Genomic DNA, 23,798 nt, shown 5'->3' with positions numbered 1-23,798 from the left:
CTCCACGGCATGTGGGATCTTCCCAGACCAGGGCACGAACCCGTGTCCCCTGCATCGGCAGGCGGACTCTCAACCACTGTGCCACCAGGGAAGCCCTTGTATAAGCTTTTAATTTCTCTGTTGAATCTGAATGAGATCCTTGCTGGGTAGAGTAATCTTGGTTGTAGGTTTTTCCCTTTAATCACTTTAAATATGTCCTGCCACTCCCTTCTGGCTTGCAGAGTTTCTGCTGAAAGACCAGCTGTTAACCTTATGGGGATTCCCTTGTATGTTATTTGTTGTTTTTCCCTTGCTGGTTTTAATATTTTTCCTTTGAATTTAATTTTTGATAGTTTGATTAATATGTGTCTTGACAGATTTCTCCTTGGATTTACCCTGTATGGGACTCTCTGCACTCCTGGACTCGATTAACTATTTCCGTTCCCATATTAGGGAAGTTTTCAACTATAATCTCTTCAAATATTTTCTCAGCCCCTTTTTTTTCTCTTCTTCTGGGACCTCTATAATTCCAATATTGGTGCATTTAATGTTGTCCCAGAGGTCTCTGAGACTGACCTCAATACTTTTTATTCTTTTTTCTTTATTCTGCTGTGCAGTAGTTATTTTCACTATTTTATGTTCCAGGTCACTTATCTGTTCTTCTGCCTCAATTATTCTGCTATTGATTCCTTCTAGAGAATTTTAAATTTCATTTTTTTTGTTGTTGATCATTGTTTGCTTGCTCTTTAGTTCTTTTAGGTCCTTGTTAAACGTTTCTTGTATTTTCTCCATTCTATTTCCAAGATTTTGCATCATCTTTACTATCGTTACTCTGAATTATTTTTCAGGTAGACTGCTTATTTCCTCTTTATTTTTTTTGGTCTGGTGGGTTTTTACCTTGCTCCTTCATCTGCTGTGTGTTTCTCTGTCTTCTCATTTTGTTTAACTTTCTGTGGTTGGGGTCTCCTTTTTGCAGGCTTCAGGTTTGTAGTTCCCATTGTTTTTGGTGTCTGCCCCCAGTGGCTAAGGTTGATTCAGTGGGTTGTGTAGGCCTCCTGGTGGAGGGTACTAGTGCCTGTGTTCTGGTGGATGAGGCTGTATATTGTCTTTCTGGTGGGCAGGACCACGTCCATTTGTGTGTTTTGGGGTGTCTGTGACATTATTGTGATTTTAGGCAACCTCTCTGCTGATGGGTGGGGTTATGCTCCTGTCTTGCTAACTGTTTGGCATAGGGTGTCCAGCATTGTATCTTGCTGGTTGTTGAGTGGAGCTGGGTCTTAGCATTGTGATGGAGATCTCTGGGAGAGCTTTTGCTGTTTGATATTACGTGGAGCTGGGAGGTCTCTAGTGGACCAATGTCCTGAACTCAGCTCTCCCACCTCAGAGGCACAGTCCTGACGCCCTGTCAGAGCGCCAAGACCCTGCCAACCACACGGCTCAGAAGAAAAGGGAAAAAAAGAGAAAAAACGAAAGAAAAAAATAAAGTTATTAAAATAAAAAACAATTATTAAAATTTTTTTTTAATTGAAAAGTAATTTATAGAAAAAGAAAGAAGAGAGCAACCAAACCAAATAACAAATCCACCAATGATAACAAATGCTAAAAACTATACTAAAAAAAAATGGACAGACAGAAGCCTAGGACAAATGGTAAAAGCGAAGCTATTCAGACAAAATCACACAAGGAAGCATACACATACACACTCAGAGAAAGAGAAAAGGGGAAAAAATTATATATCATTGTTCCCAAAGTTCACCACCTCAATTTTGGGATGATTCACTGTCTATTCAGGTATTCCAGAGATGCAGGGTAGATGAAATTAATTGTGGACATTTAATCTGCTGCTCCTGAGGCTGCTGGGAGAGATTTCCTTTTCTCTTCTTTGTTCGCACAGCTCCTGGGGTTCAGCTTTGATTTGGCCCCACCTCTGCATATAGGTTGCCTGAGGGAGTCTGTTCTTCACTCAGACAGGACCAGGACGGGGTTAAGGAAGCAGCTGATTAGGGGGCTCTGGCTCACTCAGGCCGGGGGGAGGGAGGGGTACGGAATGCGGGATGAGCCTGCAGCTGCAGAGGCCAGCGTGACATTACAAGAGCCTGAGGTGCTTCGTTTGTCCTCCCAGGGATGTTGTCCCTGGATCACGGGACCCTGGCAGTGGCGGGCTGCACAGGTTCCTGGGAAGGGAGATCTGGACAGTGAACTGTGCTTGCACACAGGCTTCTTGGTGGCTGCAGCAGCAGCCTTAGCATTTCATGCCCGTCTCTCATGTCCATGCTGATAGCCGTGACTCACGCCCGTCTCTGGAGCTCATTCAGGTGGTGCTCTGAATCCCCTCTTCTCACGCACCCTGAGACAATGGTCTCTTGCCTCTTAGGCAGGTCCATACTTTTTCCCAGACTCCCTCCCGGCTAGCAATGGTGCACTAGCCCCCTTCAGGCTGTGTTCACTCAGCCAACTGCAGTACTCTCCCTGGGATCTCACCTCCAAAGAAGCCAGAGCCTCAGGTCCCAGCCCCCACCCACCCCGGCAGGTAAGCAGACAAGCCTCTCAGGCTGGTGAGTGCTGTTTGGCACCGATCCTCTGTGCAGGAACCTCTCTGCTTTGCTCTCTGCACCCCTGTTGCTGCACTCTCCTCCACGGCTCCGAAGCTTCCCCCGCCGCCGCCCCCATCTCTGCCAGTGAAGGGGCTCCCTAATGTGTGGAAGCTTTTCCTCCTTCACAGCTCCCTCCCAGAGGTGCAGGTCCCATCCCTATTCTTTTGTCTCTGTTTTTTTTTTCTTTTTTCTTTTTCCCTACCCACGTATGTGGGGAGTTTCTTGCCTTTTGGGAAGTCTGAGGTCTTCTGTCAGTGTTCAGTAGGTGTTCTGTAGGAGTTGTTCTACATGTAGATGTATTTCTGATGTGTTTGTGGGGAGGAAGGTGATCTCCACTTCTTACTCCTCGCCATCTTGAAGGTCTCCCCCTATATGTGGAATCTTAAGAAATGATACAAATGAACTTATTTACAAAAACAGAAAGAGACTTACAGACTTAGAGAATGAATTTATGGTTACTAGGGGGAATGGTGGGGGGGGAGAGATAGTTAGGGAGCTTGGGATTGACATGTACACTCTGCTATATTTAAAATGGATAACCAACAAGGACCTACTCTATAGCACATGGAAGTCTGCTCAGTATTATGCAACAACCTAAATGGGAAAAGAATTTGTAAAAGAATAGACTCATGTATATGTATGACTGAATCAGTTTGCTCTACACCTGAAACTAACACAACATTGTTAATCAACTATAGTCCAATATAAAATGTTTAAAAAATTACAATAAATTCTAATATACTTCTAAAAAATAAACAAATAAAAGTTGAGTGAAGAAAATAAATCAAGGAGGGAGTGATCAAGTGCATCACATGTTACCGATAGGTCAAGTAAGATGAGGACTGAGAAATGACCACAAGATTTAGCACATTTTTTAAATGGATGAAAGGAAGTCTTCAGACAGAGGGAATAGTGCAACTGTGTGAGAATGCACCGTGATTTCAGGCAGCTGCAAATAATTCAAGATAACTAAAGCTTAGGGATATAGCAGAAACAAGAGAGCAGCACTGCTGGGTGGATACATACAGGCTAGATCACAATGTCATGCTAAAATTTTTGGATTTATGCTAAAGGCTATGAGAATCCACAGGAGAACTTTAAGTTGGGGAGTAACAGAGCCAAATATTTGTAAAACCAATTTGAGACCAGTATGAAAAATGGAGAACAAATCTGAAGGCAAGGAAACCAGTTAACAGGCTGTTACTATAGTCCAGGGAGAAACTAAAGGCAGTGACAGTGGGGATCAAAATGAGAGGATGGGTCAGATATTTAGGAAGTTGTAGGACTTGGTGACAATTTTGAAATGCAGGAAGGAGATTATTAGAGGGAGGAAGGAGTCAAGGATGACTTGGGTTCTCATTTGGACAAGTGGGTAGGGGTAACCATTCACAGAGGGAGCACTGGAGAAAGAGTAAGTTTGGCAGTAAAAAAATCATGCACAAAGGAATGCAGAAGGCCACGTGGTATTTTGGAATTATACAGTGTGTCACATATACTTTCTCATTTAATCCTGTTAGTTATGGAGATGAGAAACAGGCTTGTAGAGATTAAGTAATTTACCCAAGTTTACACAGCCAGGATGTGAGAGTGTAGACTAGAACCCAAGCTCACTGTTCTTCCACTTCTTCAAAGCTACTGTGCCAAAGATTTTGAGGCAAGGAGGAAGAGCACTTAAAAAAATGAGTGAAGGTGAGCAAGTGGAGAAAGAAGGGGACTCTCTGCATTTGAAGGCAGTTTTCCCAAATATCTTTTTCTTTATGTCTGCCTGGATGGAAGATAGAGACAATAAAAATGTTGATCAGCAACACATTTGGCTTATTAAATTGAATGGTACATTATATAAAGTAGGGGAGATAACAACTTGGTAGTTTTTCCACAGCCTCTCAGTGTCCTCTTGGCTTACCTTAATCATCCTACGGTTGTCCCCAATAACTGTCGATGAACACAGGAATAGTGCTGAATGGTCCAGGCTCTAGTAGTTCTCACAGTCTAGTGAGGGAGATAGACACATAATTATAATAGAGGGTAACCATAAAATCTAGAAAGAGAATTTTAAAAATAAACTATTTTGGAATAATTACAGATTCACAAAAGAGTTGTTGCAAAGGTAACAGAGAACTATTGGATATCAGTAATTCAGTTTCTCTTAATGTTATCATTTTACACTACATTTATCAAAACTAACAAACCAACATTTGCACATTACTGTTAACTAAACCCTAGACTTTGGATTTCACCAGTTTTTCATTTATGTCATTTTTCTGTTCTACGATCCAATCTGGTGTCACCCATTGCATTTTCACTTGTCATGATTCCTTAGCTTCCTCTGTTCTATGGTAGTTTGTCAGTCTTTCCTAGTTTTACTGGAAACATAGATATTTAAAAACATTACATATAATATACAGCATATTACATATACATATATTTTACAGATTGAACACTCTTGATTACCTTTGCTGGGACATGCTAAAGGCACAAGCTTATTCAGTGAAAATCAGAGATATGAAACATCGGAGGCAATGCATCAGATACATTATGCAAAGATTGCTACATATGCGCTGTATTAATGTACTGTGCTCATGGCAATTTTGCACAGTGCATTGAGCTATGCATTGCCAATGGGGAATAAACATTGAACATATCATGCATTGTAATGGAATTATTATATGTACTTACCCATGTCTTTGAATTTTATTGCAACCCTGTACAAAGTAGTAATTTGTAAATTTAACATCATCCAAATAAAAATATCAACAGAGTTAATTTTTAATTAGGCAAGCTAATTACAAGTTCATATAGAAAAATAAATAAACAAAAATAACCAGGAAATCCTGGAAAAGAAGAATAGTGACAGGTAGCCCTACCAGATATTAAAACATTTTAAAGTTTCAATAATTATAAACACAGGGTATGGCCACATAAATAGACATACAGACCAATTTAAAAAAATGAAAGTTCATAAGTAGAAACAAATAAATATTGAAATTTAGGATCTGATATAGATGACATCTTAAATTAGTGGAGAAAAGATAGACTATTCAGTAAATACTTGGGACAACCGGTAGCTATTTGAAATAATAAAATAGTTCCATACTTAAAGCTGTACACCAGGATAAACTACAAATGAAAAAATGATTTGAATGTACAAAGGAAAATAATAAAAGAGCACTAGAAGAAAACTTGGGAGAATTACTCTATAACATTGGAGTTTTGGGGAAAGCCTTTCTAACTATGATTCAAGATCCAAATGCGATAGAAGATGCCCTCACATTCCATAAAAGACCAACAATCCAAAAGAATATGGGCAAAACTCATGAACAAATAACAGAAAAGAAAATATAAATAGCCCTCAAAGATTCTTGTACTCTAGATGACATGATACTATACATAGAGAATCCTAAAGATGCTACCACAAAACTACTAGAGCTAATCAATGAATTTGGTAAAGTAGCAGGATACAAAATTAATGCACAGAAATCTCTTGCATTCCTATACACTAATGATGAAAAATCTGAAAGAGGAATTAAGGAAACACTCCCATTTACCACTGCAACAAAAAGAATAAAATATCTAGGAATAAACCTACCTAAGGAGACAAAAGACCTGTATGCAGAAAACTATAAGAGACTGATGAAAGAAATTAAAGATGATACCAACAGATGGAGAGATATACCATGTTCTTGGATTGGAAGAATGGATATTGTGAAAATGACTATACTACCCAAAGCAATCTACAGATTCAATGCAATCCTTATCAAACTACCACTGGCATTTTTCACAGAACTAGAACAAAAAATTTCACAATTTTTATGGAAACACAAAAGACCCCAAATAGCCAAAGCAATCTTGAGAAAGAAAAACGGAGCTGGAGGAATCAGGCTCCCTGACTTCAGACTATACTACAAAGCTACAGTAATCAAGACAGTACGGTACTGGCACAAAAACAGAAATATAGATAAATGGAACAGTATAGAAAACCCAGACATATACCCACGTACATATGGTCACCTTATTTTTGATAAAGGAGGCCAGAATATACAATGGAGAAAAGACAGCCTCTTCAATAAGTGGTGATGGGAAAACTGGACCACTACATGTAAAAGAATGAAATTAGAACACTCCCTAACACCATACACAAAAATAAGCTCAAAATGGATTAAAGACCTAAATATAAGGCCAGACACTAAAACTCTTAGAGGAAAACTTAGGCAGAACACTCTATGACATAAGTCACAGCAAGATCCTTTTTGACCCACCTCCTAGAGAAATGGAAATAAAAACAAAAATAAACAAATGGGACCTAATGAAACTTCAAAGCTTTTGCACAGCAAAGGAAACCATAAACAAGATGAAAAGACGACCCTCAGAATGGGAGAAAGTATTTGTAAAAGAAGCAACTGACAAAGGATTAATCTCCAAAATTTACAAGCAGCTCATGCAGCTCTATATCAAAAAAACAAACAACCCAATCCAAAAATGGCCAGAAGGCCTAAATAGACATGTCTCTAAAGAAGATATACAGATTGACAACAAACACATGAAAGGATGCTCAACATCACTAATCATTAGAGAAATGGAAATCAAAAGTACAATGAGGTATCACCTCACACCAGTCAGAATGGCAATCATCAAAAAACCTACAAACAATAAATGCTGGAGAGGGTGTGGAGAAAAGGGAATCCTCTTGCAATATTGGTGGGAATGTAAATTGATACAGTAATTATGGAGAACAGTATGGAGGTCCCCTAAAAAACTAAAAATAGAACTACCATGCGACCCAGCAGTCCCACTACTGGGCGTATACCCTGAGATAACCATAATTCAAAAAGAGTCATTTGTCACAATGTTCATTGCAGCTCTATTTACAATAGCCAGGGCATGGAAGCAACCTAAGTGTCCATCAACAGATGAATGGATAAAGAAGATGTGGCACATATATACAATGGAATATTACTCAGTCATAAAAAAAACCGGAATTGAGTTACTTGCAGTGAGGTGGATGGACCTAGAGACTGTCATACAGCCTGACGTTAAGTCAGAAAGAGAAGAATAAATACCGTATGCTAACACATATATGTGGAATCTAAAAAACAAAAAAGGTTCTGAAGAACTTAGGGACAGGACAGTAATAAAGATGCAGACATGGAAAATGGACTTGAAGACACAGAGGGGGGAAGGATAAGCTGGGACGAAGTGAGAGAGTGACATGGACATATATACACTATCAAATGTAAAATAGATAGGTAGTTGGAAGGAGCTGCATAGCACAGGGAGATCAGCTTGGTGTTTTGTGACCACCTAGAGGGGTGGGATAGGGAGGATGGGAGGGAGATGAAAGAGGGAGGAGATATGGTGATATATGTGTATGTAGAGCTGATTCACTTTGTTATAAAGCAGAAACTAACACACCATTGTAAAGCAATTATACTCCAATAAAGATGTTAAAGAAAAAAAAAGATTCTTGTCCTCTGTCACATAAGAAAAATGCCAAATATAACTACTAAGATTTGTAACCACTCTCAAAATTGATAACACACTTTTTTTTTTTTTTTTGGCTGTATGCCGGCCTCTCACTGTTGTGGCCTCTCCCGTTGTAGAGCACAGGCTCCGGATGCACAGGCTCAATGGCCATGGCTTACGGGCCCAGCCGCTCCATGGTATGTGGGATCTTCCCAGACCGGGGCACGAACCCGTGTCCCCTGCATCAGCATTCGGACTCTCAACCACTGAGTCTCCAGGGAAGCCCAATAACATACTCTATTAGCAAGGCTGTGGGAAATTATACACTCTCATACATTCCTGGTGGGAATGCAAATTGATACTACCCTGATAAAGGGCTGTTTGGCTATATCTATTGAAGCAAAAAATACATTTTTTCATTGAAAGAGCAATCCAACTTCCGGGTGTTTACCAATATACCTGAACATCCATAAAATAAAATGTGTACAGGATTATTTATTTCAACTTTAGCATATAGCAAAAGATTGGAAACAATCCAAGTATCTATCAACAGGGTACTGATTAGATAAATTAAGGATCAATCACACAATGGGATATTATGACATATAAATGAATGAGGAAGATTATTTGTATTGATATGGAAAGATATCCAAGGGAAGAAAAATAAAGGTGCCAATCAGAATGTGTAGTATGCTATACTATGTAAGAAGGAGATTAAAAATAGAGTATATATTCATAGTTACATAAAGAAACTCTGGAAAGTATGTATTTATTGAGATTAACTGATTGGAGGTATAGGGTGAATGGGAAAGATGGGAGAGGAGTAGGGGCAAGACTTTTCACAATATACCCTTTATTGTTTGAGTTTTGAATCACATGAGTGTATTACCTATTCAAGAAAAGGTAAACTACAAATAAAGATAAATATAAAACTCCAGGTAATAATAACAAGATGAGAAAAGAAGTGTTGTTCAATGAGTCAGTAAAGCATGCTACAAACTTTGTTGTGTTTCAAAAAAATAACAGAAATACTGAATCATTTTAGGTATGTTAAAACATTTTATAGTTAATTGTACATATTAAAAATTAAGGGCAGCCACTAAAGGAATACAGATGCAAACCATAGTTTCTAAGCCATCACAGGAAACAAAAGAGGATATAGACAAATTATCAATTCAAGAGAAGGAGAAAATGTCAGAAAGCGTGGTAAAAAGAAAGTACAAAACAAAACGGTGAAAACAACTCTCCAAATATGGCAATCATAATACACTTAAACAGGTGGAATTAATCAATTAAAAGGCACACTTTCAGAATGAATAAGAGACACGCACAAGTCTATTTCTTGCAGCGTTATTTATAATAGGAAAAAGATAGAAACAATCCAAATGTTCCATCAATAAAGGTCTGGTACATCCACAAAATGAAGTAATCTATTGCTTTGAAAAGGAATTAAGAATATATATACTCTGATGGAGTGATCTACAGGACTTATTTTTCATTAAAAAAAGCAAGGTGGAGGGGCTTCCCTGGTGGCGCAGTGGTTGAGAATCTGCCTGTTAATGCAGGGAACGAGCCCTGGTCTGGGAGGATCCCACATGCCGCGTAGCAAGTAGGCCCGTGAGCTGCAACTACTGAGCCTGCGCGTCCGGAGCATGCCCTCCACAAGAGAGGCCGCGATAGTGAGAGGCCCGCGCACTGCAATGAAGAGTAGCCCCCGGGGCTTCCCTGGTGGCGTGGTGGTTGAGAGCCCTCCTGCCGATGCAGGGGATACGGGTTCGTGCCCCTGTCCGGGAAGATCCCACATGCTGCGGAGCAGCTGGGCCCATAAGCCATGGCCGCTGAGCCTGCGTGTCTGGAGCCTGTGCTCCGCAACGGGAGAGGCCACGCAGTGAGAGGCCCACGTACCGCAAAAAAAAAAAAAAAAAGAGTGGCCCCCACTAGCCACAATTAGAGAAAGCCCTCGCACAGAAACGAAGACCCAACACAGGAAAAATAAATAATTAATAAATTCCTACCCCCAACATCTTTAAAAAAAAAAAAACCAAGGTGGAAAAAACTGTGCATAATATGACACCACCCACATAAGAAGGGAAGAGATAGAAATACCTATATACATATTTGTTTCTATAGGGAGTATGAAGGAATAGCATAAAGAGACAGGGATTAAAAACTAGACTTCTCTGAGTATACTTTGTTCCATAGATTTGACTTTGAAACCATGTAAATATATTACAAAATTGTGAAACTATTTTTTAAAAAAGCAATCCCTAAAAATCAAAAGCAAAATGAAACAAATGAATCTGTGTATCCAGATGGTGACATAATAACACAGAAAGTGACTTTAAAACACAGCAACATTAATGTATATCCCTAACAGGATACATCTTAAGGTAAGGACAAAAAATCTATAAAAGAATCTTAAACTCTTCGTAAGTAATCATATTTTTGGTGGTATGGTGTTGGTATTGTTATTCTGAAACTGTTGTCTCTATATTGTGGAATAAAGCAAACTAGTGATTATGTTGTTATTTTGAGAATCAGGATATTTGTTGTGGGAGAAAGGAGGTATAGATTGTTGACGTGAAGTAAAAATCCTATACTGTAGCCCTGAATTTAAATTGGAAGGATCACGATGCCCAGGACCCAGATTTTTATTTCCAAATACCATTTCACACTAAAAAGAACCAGGACTCCTGAGAGGAATGGCTGATTTCTATTCTGAGGTAGGAAACATACAAGTAGAACCTTCAATATCTTGATTTCTCAGAAAACAAGGAGGTTATCACAGACCACTAGGGTTGTGTCAAAAGGACACAGAGGCCAGAGTGTAAGGACCAAAGATGGGACAATCTGAGCATCAGTAAGGAGAATAACTGTAATGGATTGAAATATATCAAATGTTTAAATCCATATGTTTATGATAATACTAAAAAAAGGTCACATTTGTAGAATGATAGATAATTAACTCATTATTTTGCAAGTCAATAAATAAAGGCATTTATCCTGCCTTTCCTATGTGAACTGTACCACTAGGTACAAAATAGTAGATGAGGGGAATTTTCTTTTTATAAAAGAATTTCAGCTAATAAATGAATACGGAATGATAGAATATCACTATTTTGCAACTCTTAATGAATAAGTGGATCTTACCATTGAGAGACAACCAGACATTATGTGTCTCCTGATGGGAGAACTCCATATGAGCAGTCTAGCCAAGAAAACTGAACCTGAATCTGATTAAGCCTCTAAAGTGAAACACCAATCTGTAGAAAATACAGAAGACAGAGAATATGTTAATACCATGGGAATGGAATCAGGAAAGTCCAACTGGGGAAACCCTACAAGACAAACAACCAGATTTCTTCAACAAATTGCAAGGAAAAAAGGAGATATAAGAGGGAAAACCTATGGCTTAAAAGAGACTTAAAAACCTTCTAAGACATATAAACCAAATGCAATGCATGGACCTTATTTGGAGCTTCATTCTCTCTCTCTCTCCTTCACACACACACACACACACACACACACAAAACACACACACTCATATCTGAAACAGTTGAGCTATTTGAACAAAGGAAGCATATCTGATGATATTAAGGAGTTGTACTTTTAGGAATAATAATGGTAGTATGGTTATATTTAATAAGGCCTTCTTATTTTTATAAGTATTAATATATAATATCTATGGATGAAAGGATATGAAGTCTGAGATTTACTTCAGAATAATATAGGAGGAAGAGAAAATGGGAGTATAAATGACAGGAACTAGATTAGCTATTAGCTGATAATTGTTGAAGATAGGTGGTGGGGTTTATTGTATTATACATTTTCTTTTTTTATAATAAAATATTTTTAAAAGTTGTCCATTTATTAGGTCACAGAGGTATACAAAAATAAAGATATAATCAATCAATAAAGCTAAGAACAGGCTCTTGGAAAAGAGTCATAAAAGAGACAAACTTCTGGGCAGATTCATCAAATAAAAAAGAGAGAAGGCACAAATAAAGTATGTCAGGAGTACAAAGGTGGCCATGATTCAGATTCAGAAAAGTCAAAAGCAAAGTTTTGCACAACTTTCTACTAATAAAGTTTGACCCCCAAAAGATATTTGGCAGGATCTGGGGAGTGGTTGTCACAACCTAGGTGGTGGTATGGGGCAGGGGGTGTGGGGGGGAGTGCTACTGACATCTAAACATCTAAAATGCACAAGACAGCCCCCACAACCAAGAATCATCCAGCCCCAAATGTCAGTAGTGCCAAGATTAAGAAACTCTGACTTGGATTAAATTGGCAAGCTTCTAGGAAAGTATTATTATCAACAATGACCCCAAAAGAAATTGAAATCGTTTTCATAAAGCCACCTGTTTCCAAAATACACCAGGTCAGCAAGTTCTGCCCGATGAGTTCTACCAAGACTTCAAGGAACACATGCTTTTCTTTTCACATAGACAGTTTTAGGGAATAGAACAAGATGGGAAACTACCAAAATCATTTCACAAGCAAGCATAACCTTGTTACTGAAACCAAACAAGGACAGCATAAAAATAAAAGATTATAGGCTGATATAATTTAAAAACAATGAAGCAAAAATTCTAAAAATATATTAGTAAATTGAATCTAGTGCATATTAAAAGAATAGTTTATCATGACCAAGTGATATGGATAAAAATATGGATCATCAAAAGGAAACCTATTGATGTAATTCACACATTAACCAAGTAGAGGAATAAACTATATGACTTTTTCAATACATGCAGGAAGAGCATCCAATAAAATTCAACATTCATTCATAATAATATTAATGATAAAGTTCTAGGAAACCAAGGAGAGAAAGAAATTATTTTAAAGTGATAAATGGTAACTTCCAGAAACCTACTGCAGACATATTTAATAGTGAAACATTAGAATTAGTCCGTTAAAGTCTGGAACAAGAAATGATAACCACTATACCCACTACAAGAGTTATAAAGATTTGAAAGGTAAAGACACAACTGTTACTATTTGCAAATGATATGACTGTCTATTTAGAAAATCCAAAAACATCACCTTTAAGCCAGTACATCTAGTGAGCTAACATAGAGACTGGATATAAGATAAACATACAAAATCATTTTCCTATACATGATAATAACCAATTAACATATAACAGGGAAAAATGTTAATAGCAACAAAAACTATAAAGTACCAAAAAATAAGCTTAACAAAAAAGTACAACTGTTTCATGGAAAAAACTATAAAGTTTACTGAAAGAAATAAGAGAAGGTCTGAATAAATAAACAGACATTGTAGATACGAAAGCTAAATATTCTCAATATATCTATTCTCCTCAAGTGAATCCATAAATTCAGTGCAATCACAATAAAAATTGGGATTTTCCTTAGAACCTGACCAGATAATTCTAAAGTTCTTATGGAAGATTAAAGCTCAAGAATAGCCAAGGCAGTTCAACAATGGTGAAGGAATAGAAAAATAGATTAATGGAACAGACTAGTGATCCAGAAACTCACCCATGGGTACTTGACGTAGCATTTCAAATCAATGGGAAAGAATATTCATGAAGTGGTGTTAATGCAATTGGCACTAACATTTAGGAAAACATTGTTAAATTTCTATCTAAACCCATTAATAAAAATAAATTATAGAGGAATTAAGAGCGTTATGGATAAAAAGCAAAACAGGGCTTCCCTGGTGGTGCAGTGGTTGAGAGTCTCTTTTTTCAAGAAATGTAATAATAAAAGATTTATTATTAATAATGAGAGAATAGCTAAGCGAACTGGAACATCTAGAAGGAAGATTAATGTCGACATTAACATAAAATGCAAAACCATGGAAAACATTTATAAAATGTGAAGTTTAAAAAATTTTGAATTTTTGAAAATTAGTATGATTAAAACTTTCAAGTAATTTAAGGGAGCAACAATAAAATATTCCCAGGAACTTGGAAATAAAATGTTATTCAAGAGTTAAAATATAAAATTAATGTATGGTGAATCAAATGGAAAAATCACCTTCAAGAAACATAATGGCTTCCAGACAAGCAAGATTTGACTATAATTTGGGTGGATAGTTTTGACATATCTAAAGCAAGAATGTGTCAGTGAACCATGGAAGCATAGAAAAAGGAGACAGTGAAGCCCACATAGAACAGACTTGTTAGTTACTTAATCTTATGGCACCTTAGCTTCTCCATCTCTAAAGCATGGTTAATCATAGTATTTACTTCATAAGGTTATCGTATAAAACAAAATAGGGGCTTCCCTGGTGGCGCAGTGGTTGAGAGTCCGCCTGCCGATGCAGGGGACGCGGGTTCGTGCCCCGGTCCGGGAAGATCCCACATGCCGCGGAGCGGCTGGGCCCGTGAGCCACGGCCGCTGAGCCTGTGCGTCTGGAGCCTGGGCGTCTGGAGCCTGGGCGTCCGGAGCCTGTGCTCCGCAATGGGAGAGGCCACAACAGTGAGGGGCCCGTGTACCGCAAAAACAAAACAAAACAAAACAAAACAAAACAAAAACAAAATAGCACTTGGTAAGGAGGGAGGCCTACACATTATTAAAGGAAGGGAATGTGGTGGTCAGGCCACTATACTCCAATATAAAATAAACTGTTACTGTTCTATTTCTCATCAACAACCAGCATCCTGGTTTTCACACATCAGTCTCTCACGAGTTAGTTAATCAGCATGAGTCAGCCTCCTGAGACTGACCAGTTCAGGGACACTGAGGAGATCAAGTTTCTGAGATGGAAAGGTCCAGGCTGGACTGAGGTTGAAAGCACCAAGGTAATGCCATCCAACAAGGCATCTTGGTACCCAGCCAGTTAACCTTCCTTGGTGACACACTACCTTTGGCTTTTCTAACTATTCATACTTCTGAATAACTTGCCAGGGAAGGTGGTCTATGCAGAAGGAATAAAAAGACTAGAAAAAATAAGCTAAAATATTAACAGGTGGTTGTTTGTGAGAAGGAATTAAGGGTGATTTGCTCTACTTTTCTATACTTTCCAAGTTTTCTTTAGTGAGCATATATTACTTTAATATTTTTTAAAACACCTTTAAAGGATGATGAGGTGAAGAAAAAGAGAAGGCAGTAGCTTCAAGGGGACAAGGGTAAAGAAGGGGCTTTTGAGGCAACAGGCCAAGAGGAAGATGTCAGGGAGTTAGGGCCAGAGTAGGGGCAGGCAAGCACTCTTTCTTCCAAAATGAAGTAGCTTTCCCTGGAAAGACTTTTTCTCCCCATGTGTACCTGGGCCTTTAAGTAGCTTGTTATTTGCCAGTCATGGCATTTGCATAGCCAGTGAATGCGATGGAAACCATTTGCTTGAGAATTCTAAATGTATCTCTGTATCTAACTATATCGCTGGCTGGCCGTTGAACCCGAAAGTCCCAGATCTGAGTTCTTGAGCATTCCCTCCCTCTTTCTTCATCATCATTACCAAATATTTGCTAGTCACCTCCTAGTGCCTGACTTTATGCTAATTTAGGCGGGGGTGAGGGTGGGGTTGGAACGGAGGGAGCTTACGAGGAGAGACCATACTCCAATATAAAATAAAAATTAAATTGAAAAAAGATAAACGAAAATGCAAAATCACTGTGGCCTAGGTGAGGTGGCTAGGGAAGGCTTAGAATCACAGATTTTCCGAGTTGAACCTGAAAGGTCAATCGGTCTAATTCTCTTACCCCGCGATTCAGAGAGCGGGTGGTACTCAACCCTTCACTTGAAGGACGTGCAGGGTTTGGATCAACGGAGATCAAGATGTGGGGGTTGGGGCAGTAAACAAAGGGAGCAAAGGCCCTGGGGCCAGGACACCTAGTGGGGTGTGGTCCAATTACCCTGCGGCCAGTGATCAGCGTTACCTACAGGTTTCCTTTCTAGCTTCCCTTTCTGCCTTTATTTTCAGCTGAGTCTTTGTTGCCTCAGCCTTGTGACCTATGTACGCACGAGGGAGCCTTCCAAAGCCGTTATACAAACTCCTCCAGCTCCTCTCCGGCCAAGGCTGTCCTGAGCACCGCTCCCTCCCAGCCCAGTTCCCGCTTGGGGCACTCGCTTCCTCAAAGCACACCACTGCCCACTCCTTCCCAAGTGCGCCGATTCGTCATTTCCTGAGGAATAAAGTATTTACCTTAGGGAGTTGTTTCTCGTTTGGTTTGGATCGGAGTAAGGAGTTGAATCTGAGCTTTGAGTCAAAAGGATAAAATACAATAAAGACCCGGAAATTCCAATTCTTTAGACCTTGAACGCAAACGATCGTTCTTTCCTTTTAAGTTTGAAATTACTATAAGTTCCTAAAACTAGTCCGGCAGAAGAAACAGCCTCCCTAACATCCTGTGTCCACAGCAAGTGTGGACAACTGAAATAGTCATTTGAGGTGTTTCGAAAATAACCCCCTGATAGCACATTGCCTACGGTGACACATTCTCGTCCGCGGGGCGGGCTGGGTCGCCAGGGGCGGTGCGAGTCCCCAGGCGCCGCGCGCAGCTGCCGGGACACAGGGCGTTAGCCCCGCCTCCGGCTTGCGTCTCGTGGTAGGTGGAGGCAGCGCCGCGGCCTGTGACCTGCAGCTGCTGGCGGCCGCGCTGGAGGCCCTGGGCCGTGGCTGTCTTCTGTCTCCGGGAGTGGAGTGGAGGATGCAGGAGTCACTCGCGGAGGCCGGACGGGCTTAAGAGAGGCGGCGAGCGGCGCCAGAGGCACTCTGGCTGGGCTCTAGAGCACGGGAGGCTCGGGCGCGCGCGGGGCTGTGGTGGCCACGGAGGCCGCCTTGGCCGGGACAGCCGGCCCCAGGCCCGAGCGGTGGTAGGATTGTGCCCGGGCCTGGTACTCGGGCTTCCCACAGCGAGGGTGGGGCTGCGTTGGAGCCTCCTTTCTTGGAAAATCGTGGGCCCCTGTGGTACTGCGGCCGTCTCTCTGAGGGGCTTGGAAACGGAGCGCGATGAGGAGCCGGAGTAACTCGGGGGTCCGGCTTGACGGCTATGCTAGGCTGGTGCATCAGACCATACTGTGCCATCAGGTAAGTGATGGGGTGTCGCTTGTGATCACCGAGGGTGCGCAGTGTGATAACCTGGACGGAGACCCTGGGTGAACCTGTGTGTGTGTGGGGGCCGGGGGTGTATTACAGTTTCTCCCGCCCCCTAGCTGGGGAGGCCGTAAAGGACCGTGAAGAAAGGTGTTGGGCCAGGAACAGAACCAGAGTCAGGCACCGTTAGCCACGAGTCCTGAGTCGGAGCTTCTGAGTCCCCCCTACCAACCCTCCGCGTCCCCCAAACCACTGCTGGGTTCCAGGGGCCGGAGTTGTAAGATGTGTCGAAGCTTGTTTATCGACACCGCCCCCGGCCCCCTCCGCAGGCTTGGGAGTCATCTCCTTCCCCTCCTCTGAAGGAAAAAGAGGTAGGAGAACTTTTACCCATCTTAAGACTAGACTGTTGTGAAGATCTGAAGTACCGTGTATATACTGTTCACTGTAGTTTTTCTAATCTTTTAATGCTGATTTTTCGTTGGTAGTTCATTCTTTCTAAAACACCTTTCTTTTAAGAATTCCCACATTTCAGACTTGTAAGGCTTCAGCCAGCTCTTTCCCTTTATTCAAGATAGCATTTGCTTGCACTTGGTCAGAAGAGGAGATTATAGAATTCAGGAGTGGGGACATAGAAGAAAGACCAAAGTCCCTCAGTACCCATTTGATAGATTCTGTTTCCTCATATTAACACCCTATGGTTACCTGCCTGTCCCCTTTTTCTTGTCCTTACAGAATCCAGTGACTGGCTTGCTTCCAGCCAGCTATGATCAGAAAGATGCCTGGGTCCGGGATAATGTGTACAGCATCTTGGCTGTGTGGGGTTTGGGACTGGCCTATCGGAAGAATGCAGACCGGGATGAGGATAAGGCAAAGGCCTATGAACTGGAGCAGGTACTCAATAAAAATACAAAGAACTCTGGAACTGGGGAGTGGAGGAAGGAAATGTAGTCCACAGGCGCTAAGACAGATATGTTTTGCCTCTCACTCTTTCTTCACCTTGCTGAAATTGCATTCCATAAAGCTTTCCTGTATTGTACGGAGGTTTTTTTTTTGCAGTGGAAATATGAAACTTGCTGATTCAGGGGGAGAGGGCACAGTCTGTTCTGTTACAGTGGAAAATCCTATCCTCAGATCTTTGCTAAAATTTGTAATCCTCTTTCCAAGCAAATGTATTTTGTAGTCTCCAGCATATTTATTCTCATTGAGAAGAATTTTCGGAGGCAGGTATCTACCATTTTACTTCTTTTTTGAAAATGATAGATGGTATTTATATGAGGGTAACTGATACAAATTAGCAGACTTTCCCAACTAGACACAAGTAAAAGACATTATCTGTTGATTTTTATACCTAGGCCACTGTTTCAGAGTCTGTTGTGTGTCCTCCCTGCCCCCATACCCACCCTCACCCCTTGGGGCAAAATAAGGTCAGAGTCAACAGATGCCTTTAAGCCAACTTTTAAGGCCCTCCCCTCAGTAAAGAAGTATCCTCTATAGAACTGTTTAGACACAGGATGCTATGTCCTCTTGAATGACCAAGAAAATAATATTCTGGGCTACATGAGACTCTTAATGTTAAGGTACTCTGCTGTCAGTTGTAAGGTGTATGTGAATTCTTTTCCATTAGTGGAAAAGAGTCTCTCCACACCAGCCATTTTCTCAAGTGGTCTCCCTCAGCTTAGGCAATCTGAACTCCAGTCTTCATCTATAAATCAGAATATTGAGATTTGGTTATTTTTAAGGACACCAACATATTGTGGGGTTATAGTCCTTGGCAGCAGGAAAGTTTCACTGTGTTGTCCTCTGCAACAGCAGGTGTTTCTTATTCCCTCAAGCCATAATTAAGAGGTACTTAGGTCCACCAGAAAAAATTGTTGGAGTTTTTGCTCTAGCCCAGGAAGTACAGATCAATATTTTTGTGACTTACAGAAAACATACATAACCATTGTGAGAATTTGGAAAACATAGAGGAGTGTTTAAAAAAATCATCTGTAATCTTACTCCCCTCCCTTATCCTATGTCCTACTCTAATGTTTTGCTACTTTGATCTCAGTATTTTGTCTTGTTTTGCTAGAAATTGATATTGGTGGAACAATACCCAAGATTTTATACCCAGTACGATTTGACACATTTCTTTTTCAACACTGTTAGAAGAAATCTGTGTCTCCTTGTTGATCAATCATTCTGCAGAGTTGACATTTTTCCTTCTGTGGCCCAGGAAGAAAGAATGTAACAGAGGAAGAGGGGAAAAATGAACAGAAAATTGTTTATTCTAAAATTTTAATGTTTCGTTCAATAATTTTTCACACAGCACAAAAATATTTTCCATACCACCTCAATAATAATCTTGGGATGCCTCAAAAACATTATGGCAATAGGAAACATCTTCAAAAAAACCACATTTCTCTGGGAATTCTAAAATTTCTACCAACTTTCATTATAAATTAAAATAGATTGTATTATTAAGTCTCATTAATTTTCTTCTCAAATTTGACTTAGTTAATTCAAACTAGGGATCAGAGAACCATCTCTGTAAAGGCCAGATTGTAAATATTTTTGGCATTGTGGGTCATGTGTGATCTCTACGCAACTACTCAGGTCTTCCGCTACTATGTAAAAGCAGCCAGAGATGATACATAAATGAATGAGCGTGGTTATGTTCCAGTAAGTTCTTTTTTTTTTAATCAGTAACTTCTATTTACAAAAACACACCATGAGCTAGATTTGTCCCCACTCTACACGAATGGTTCTAAACTCTGGCTGTGCGAATGGTTCTAAACTCTGGCTGTGCATTGGAATGACTTGAGAAGCTTTTAAGAATTACCCTTACTGGACCTCACCCTAGAACGATTTAGATAAATCTCTGTAAGTGGAGCCCCAGGGGCATCAATATTTTAAAAAAACTGCTCTGGTAATTCTAAAGTGCAGCCAGAGATAATCACTGATCTATGGCTAATAAGTGAGCATAGGTGAAATCAAATAGAATAAATTCATAGATTAAATTCCTACCTACTGTGAGCTTTCCATTACTGTTTAGATTTTCCCAAACCATTGACTGTTAATCATTTCTACCCTTCCTTCCAACTCTCACCTAGATTTCTCTCTGAGAAATAATGTCAGAGAACTAAAGAGAATTCTGGATGAAGAGGGGACAAGGGTTTAAGTGACTGTTCTATCCTAGGTTGAGAATAGAAGTATGCACATACATGTTTTTACAAATGCCCTTTCTCTTAGTCACACAGATAAAAACTCACACCCATAAAAATAAATAGACACACAAATAGAGATAGCTCTTTGGCTGCCCCCAGTTCTACTTCTTCCTCAGTTTTGTTCTCCTTGTGTAGTCTCTCATCTTTTCTCGTGTCTTTAACTATTACCTTTATGAGAATGACTTCCAAAGCTTCATCTTTAACTCTGACCTCACTTCAGTTTCAAACCCAGATTTTCATTTGTTTTCTGATCAGTTGCACCTGAATATCTTGTGGCTCCTCAAAATCAGCAGGTCTGAAACCCCACCTTCCCTACTAAAAACAAACAAAATAGACTACTAAACAACAGCAACTCACCAAATGTCCCTTTTTTTCTTACTGGTGTCCTCATTCTACTAGTCACCTGGGCAACATTATTTAGAACATTTCCCATAGTGTGTTCCATGGAATACTAGATCAACTAAGTTTGGAGCTATGTTAAACAGCAGGTTTCTTACTCTGTAATTTCTCAGAGCTTTTGATGTACTGATGTGCATTTTGAGTCTAAGATGGGGGTGGATTTTACAGCCTTCCCAGAATTTCCTGGACTAGTGTTCTATAAAACAGTGTTTGAAAAGTGCTGCCCTTATGGTGATTTTTGACTTGTCCCTTTTGCCTTTTGATACATGCAGACCAAAGTCTGTTAATTCTTATAATTTTTCTCGAATCCATCCCCTCCTTTCTATTCCCTTCTGCCTCAACCCTAGTCTAAACCCTGATCACTTAGTGAAAGGGTTTAGACTTTAAGTTAAAACAACACTTAAATTATGTATTTTCATTCTCAGCAATCTTTTTGTAGTTCTCATTTCCCTACAAGTAAAATCCAAATGTTTTGGATTGGTAGGCAAGGCTCTTTAGGGTTTGGTCCTAGGCTGCTTTTTCAATATTATATCATGCTGGTCCCTGCATTCTACCCCCAGTTCCAACCAGGTTGGTGTCTTCATTACTCCTCTAACAGTACCTTGATAAAAATACCTGACATTTGTATAAAGACTTTTCATTGTACTGTATACTTTCCCATAATTACTAGTATTTTATTCCTGTAACACCCTATGAATTAGGTATGATTTTCCCCAATTTACAGGTGAAGGGATTGACAGAAGGAGATGAAGTTGGAATTTGGTGGTGTCATGAGTACTACCTGGGTCTTATGACTTCAGATTCAGTCTTTTTGAATATTTCCTCCTCCATGGAAGCCATAGACATTCCCACCTCCAAATCATTTTATGAGCTGTTTCTTCCACCTGTGAAGCCTGTCGTCAATCCCACTTTTTCTGTGGTTCCTGTCCTCATAGACCTCTCAACTTCACAGTGATCACTTCTTTCTCAGGACTGCTTTCTTGGAACTTCTAGATTACTTATGGTCTATGCCTTTCAACATGTTCGGTTTTTCATTTAGCAAATTTTGTGTAATTGTTATGTGCCAAGCCCTACAATAGATATAAAAAATAAAATGGGACAAAATGTTTATATTTAAACCTCAACTTTTAATTTTTTAAAATTTTAAATTTACAGAAAAGTTTTAGGAATAGTAAAATGAACATATTTGCATGTACTCTTTATCTAGATTCACTAGTTGTTAACATTTTGTCATATTTGCATCCTCTCTATAAACACGTTCCCCCCCCAGGCGCACAGGTTTTTTGGTAAGCCATTTGAGAGTTACTTGCAGACACGGAATATATATTTTTAAAAACACAATCTGCTTAGTCCATTGGCTTAAAGGTCTATTTCTGAATCTGGTCTCTGCCCCTTTTTCTTAAGGAGTTCATAGGGTGATAGGCGAGACAGATATATATAAACATAGTTACAATGCATTAAGACAGATACTGTAGGTACCATATTTAGGAGATAAGTACAAAGTTTTGTGGGAACACATAGGCAGGAAAGTCTAATTTCCCTTGAACAAGACAAGGAAGGATTCATAGAGGAGTTGGGTTTTAAAGGATAACCAGGAATTGTTAGGTAGACTGTATTTGTAGTTTAGTGGGGTTTTTTTCATTCTTTCTTTCCTTTTTTTGTAGTTTAGTGTTTTAAAAAAACATATCTGTTCTGTCTCCCTTTTCTTTTTTTTTTTTTTTTTTTTTTTTTTTTGCGGTATGCGGGCCTCTCACTGCTGTGGCCTCTCCCGTTGCGGGGCGCAGGCTCAGCGGCCATGGCTCACGGGCCCAGCCGCTCTGCGGCATGTGGGATCCTCCCGGACCGGGGCACGAACCCCTGTCCCCTGCATTAGGCAGGCGGACCCTCAACCACTGCGCCACCAGGGAAGCCCTCCCTTTTCTTTATGTTTTACAAAGCCTGGTGGAGTGCTTTGCATATGTTAGATGCTCATATGTATCTGATTGTAAATATACCTGGAGAGAGAGACAGGTATTAATACTTACATGGCTATTGTTGTGTATAAATAGTTATATATCCTTATATGGTCCGTTCACAAACACATAGATCCATATCCTCAAAAAAAAAGATAGATTAGAGGAGGGTATCACTTGGTGTGGTTAGAAGCCCTGGTGTATGCATAAACATGTATAATTAATGCCAACTAGTGCACCTGAATCAGGAAATGGACAGTTTGGGGGAATACAAACTACAGATACTTCCCTTCATTCTTACCTCTCCATGCTTCCTATTCATTTTATCCTGACTTGGAATTTGGAACTTGAGGACAGAAATGGCTGACAGTGGCCATTCCAAGAGGACAAAAGTGGATGGCAATCAGGACTCCTCCACTGCATCTATAATCTCCCAGGTTTGCTGTTTAAAGAAAATGTAGATGGTAGTAGCAGGGTGGGTGGTAAAGAGAGTTGAAAGGATGGGATAGAAATCTGTGAGTATGTGGTGACATGTAGAAGAGAATTCAGAATTGAATAAAGTCACCCCATCGAGTGAGAAGGCTGTGTTTAATGCTGTCTGTAACAGTATATTAAAGGATGGTGTCTTTCATTAGGATCAGAGTAATGATAGAGATTTTCTTGTAGGGGTTGCAGTCAGTTTCATTACTTTATAACAAATGCTTCATGCTTTAAAAGGTGACAAGATCATGCACTGCCTGTTTGTTCTGTCTCTCACTCTCACTCTCTCTTTATTTCTTCCCTTGATCTGTAAGGGGAGGGGACCATCTGTAGACAGAAATTACTTAAGGAAAGGAACTCTCCCAAGGAAACAATTTATTTTTCCCTCAGTAAAAGATTTCATAAAGCATTAGAACATAATTTAATAGGTGCTTATCCTTGTCCTGCCTACTGCTTGTAGTCCCATTTGAATATTTTGAAGGAATAACAGAATGGTGCAGCTCCCAAGTAGATTAGTTTTCAGAGGTGTCCTGAAGCCACCTCTGAGGCAGCATTCCCTGGAGTAACCTGGCTGTATTTCTTCTGGACTGTGAAACAGAAAGCTTAGAGAAATGGAGAAGCTGTTTGGTGCTATATTCTTCCAAAACATATTGCCTACCCATGCCAGTGTTGACGGGCTCTTCTAGTGTCATGTAGTATAACAAGTATAACTGTTACTATAC

The 23,798-nt window shown here is 39.9% G+C and overlaps 1 protein-coding gene and 1 long non-coding RNA gene across 5 annotated transcripts in view; one reads left to right on the top strand and one right to left on the bottom strand.

Annotated features, from left to right (window-relative positions):
* Positions 1-1,170: 1,170 nt before the first annotated feature.
* LOC309796412 lies at positions 1,171-16,451 on the bottom strand. Of its 2 annotated transcripts, XR_014292448.1 has the most exons (5): positions 16,149-16,451; positions 11,184-11,296; positions 4,477-4,562; positions 4,134-4,338; positions 1,171-2,954 (listed from the first exon to the last, which is right to left on the bottom strand). It is a non-coding gene; the product is annotated as an uncharacterized lncRNA (long non-coding RNA). The 2 variants fall into 2 exon arrangements; XR_014292449.1 differs by lacking the exon at positions 11,184-11,296.
* An 80-nt stretch (positions 16,452-16,531) lies between these two features.
* Positions 16,532-23,798, top strand: part of PHKA1 (phosphorylase kinase regulatory subunit alpha 1) — a 131,896-nt gene continuing 124,629 nt past the window's right edge. For all 3 annotated transcript variants that reach the window (XM_082609490.1, XM_082609489.1, XM_082609488.1), the window contains exons 1-2: positions 16,532-17,033; positions 17,772-17,930. In XM_082609490.1, the coding sequence (XP_082465616.1) occupies positions 16,956-17,033; positions 17,772-17,930 (237 nt within the window). In that variant the 5' untranslated portion in view covers positions 16,532-16,955. The remainder of the gene's footprint in view (positions 17,034-17,771; positions 17,931-23,798) is intronic.

Source organism: Mesoplodon mirus (genome assembly GCF_964341445.2).
Source record: "Mesoplodon mirus genome assembly, chromosome: X".
Classification (NCBI taxonomy): domain Eukaryota; kingdom Metazoa; phylum Chordata; class Mammalia; order Artiodactyla; family Ziphiidae; genus Mesoplodon; species Mesoplodon mirus.
This window is presented reverse-complemented; position numbering and strand designations above follow the sequence as displayed.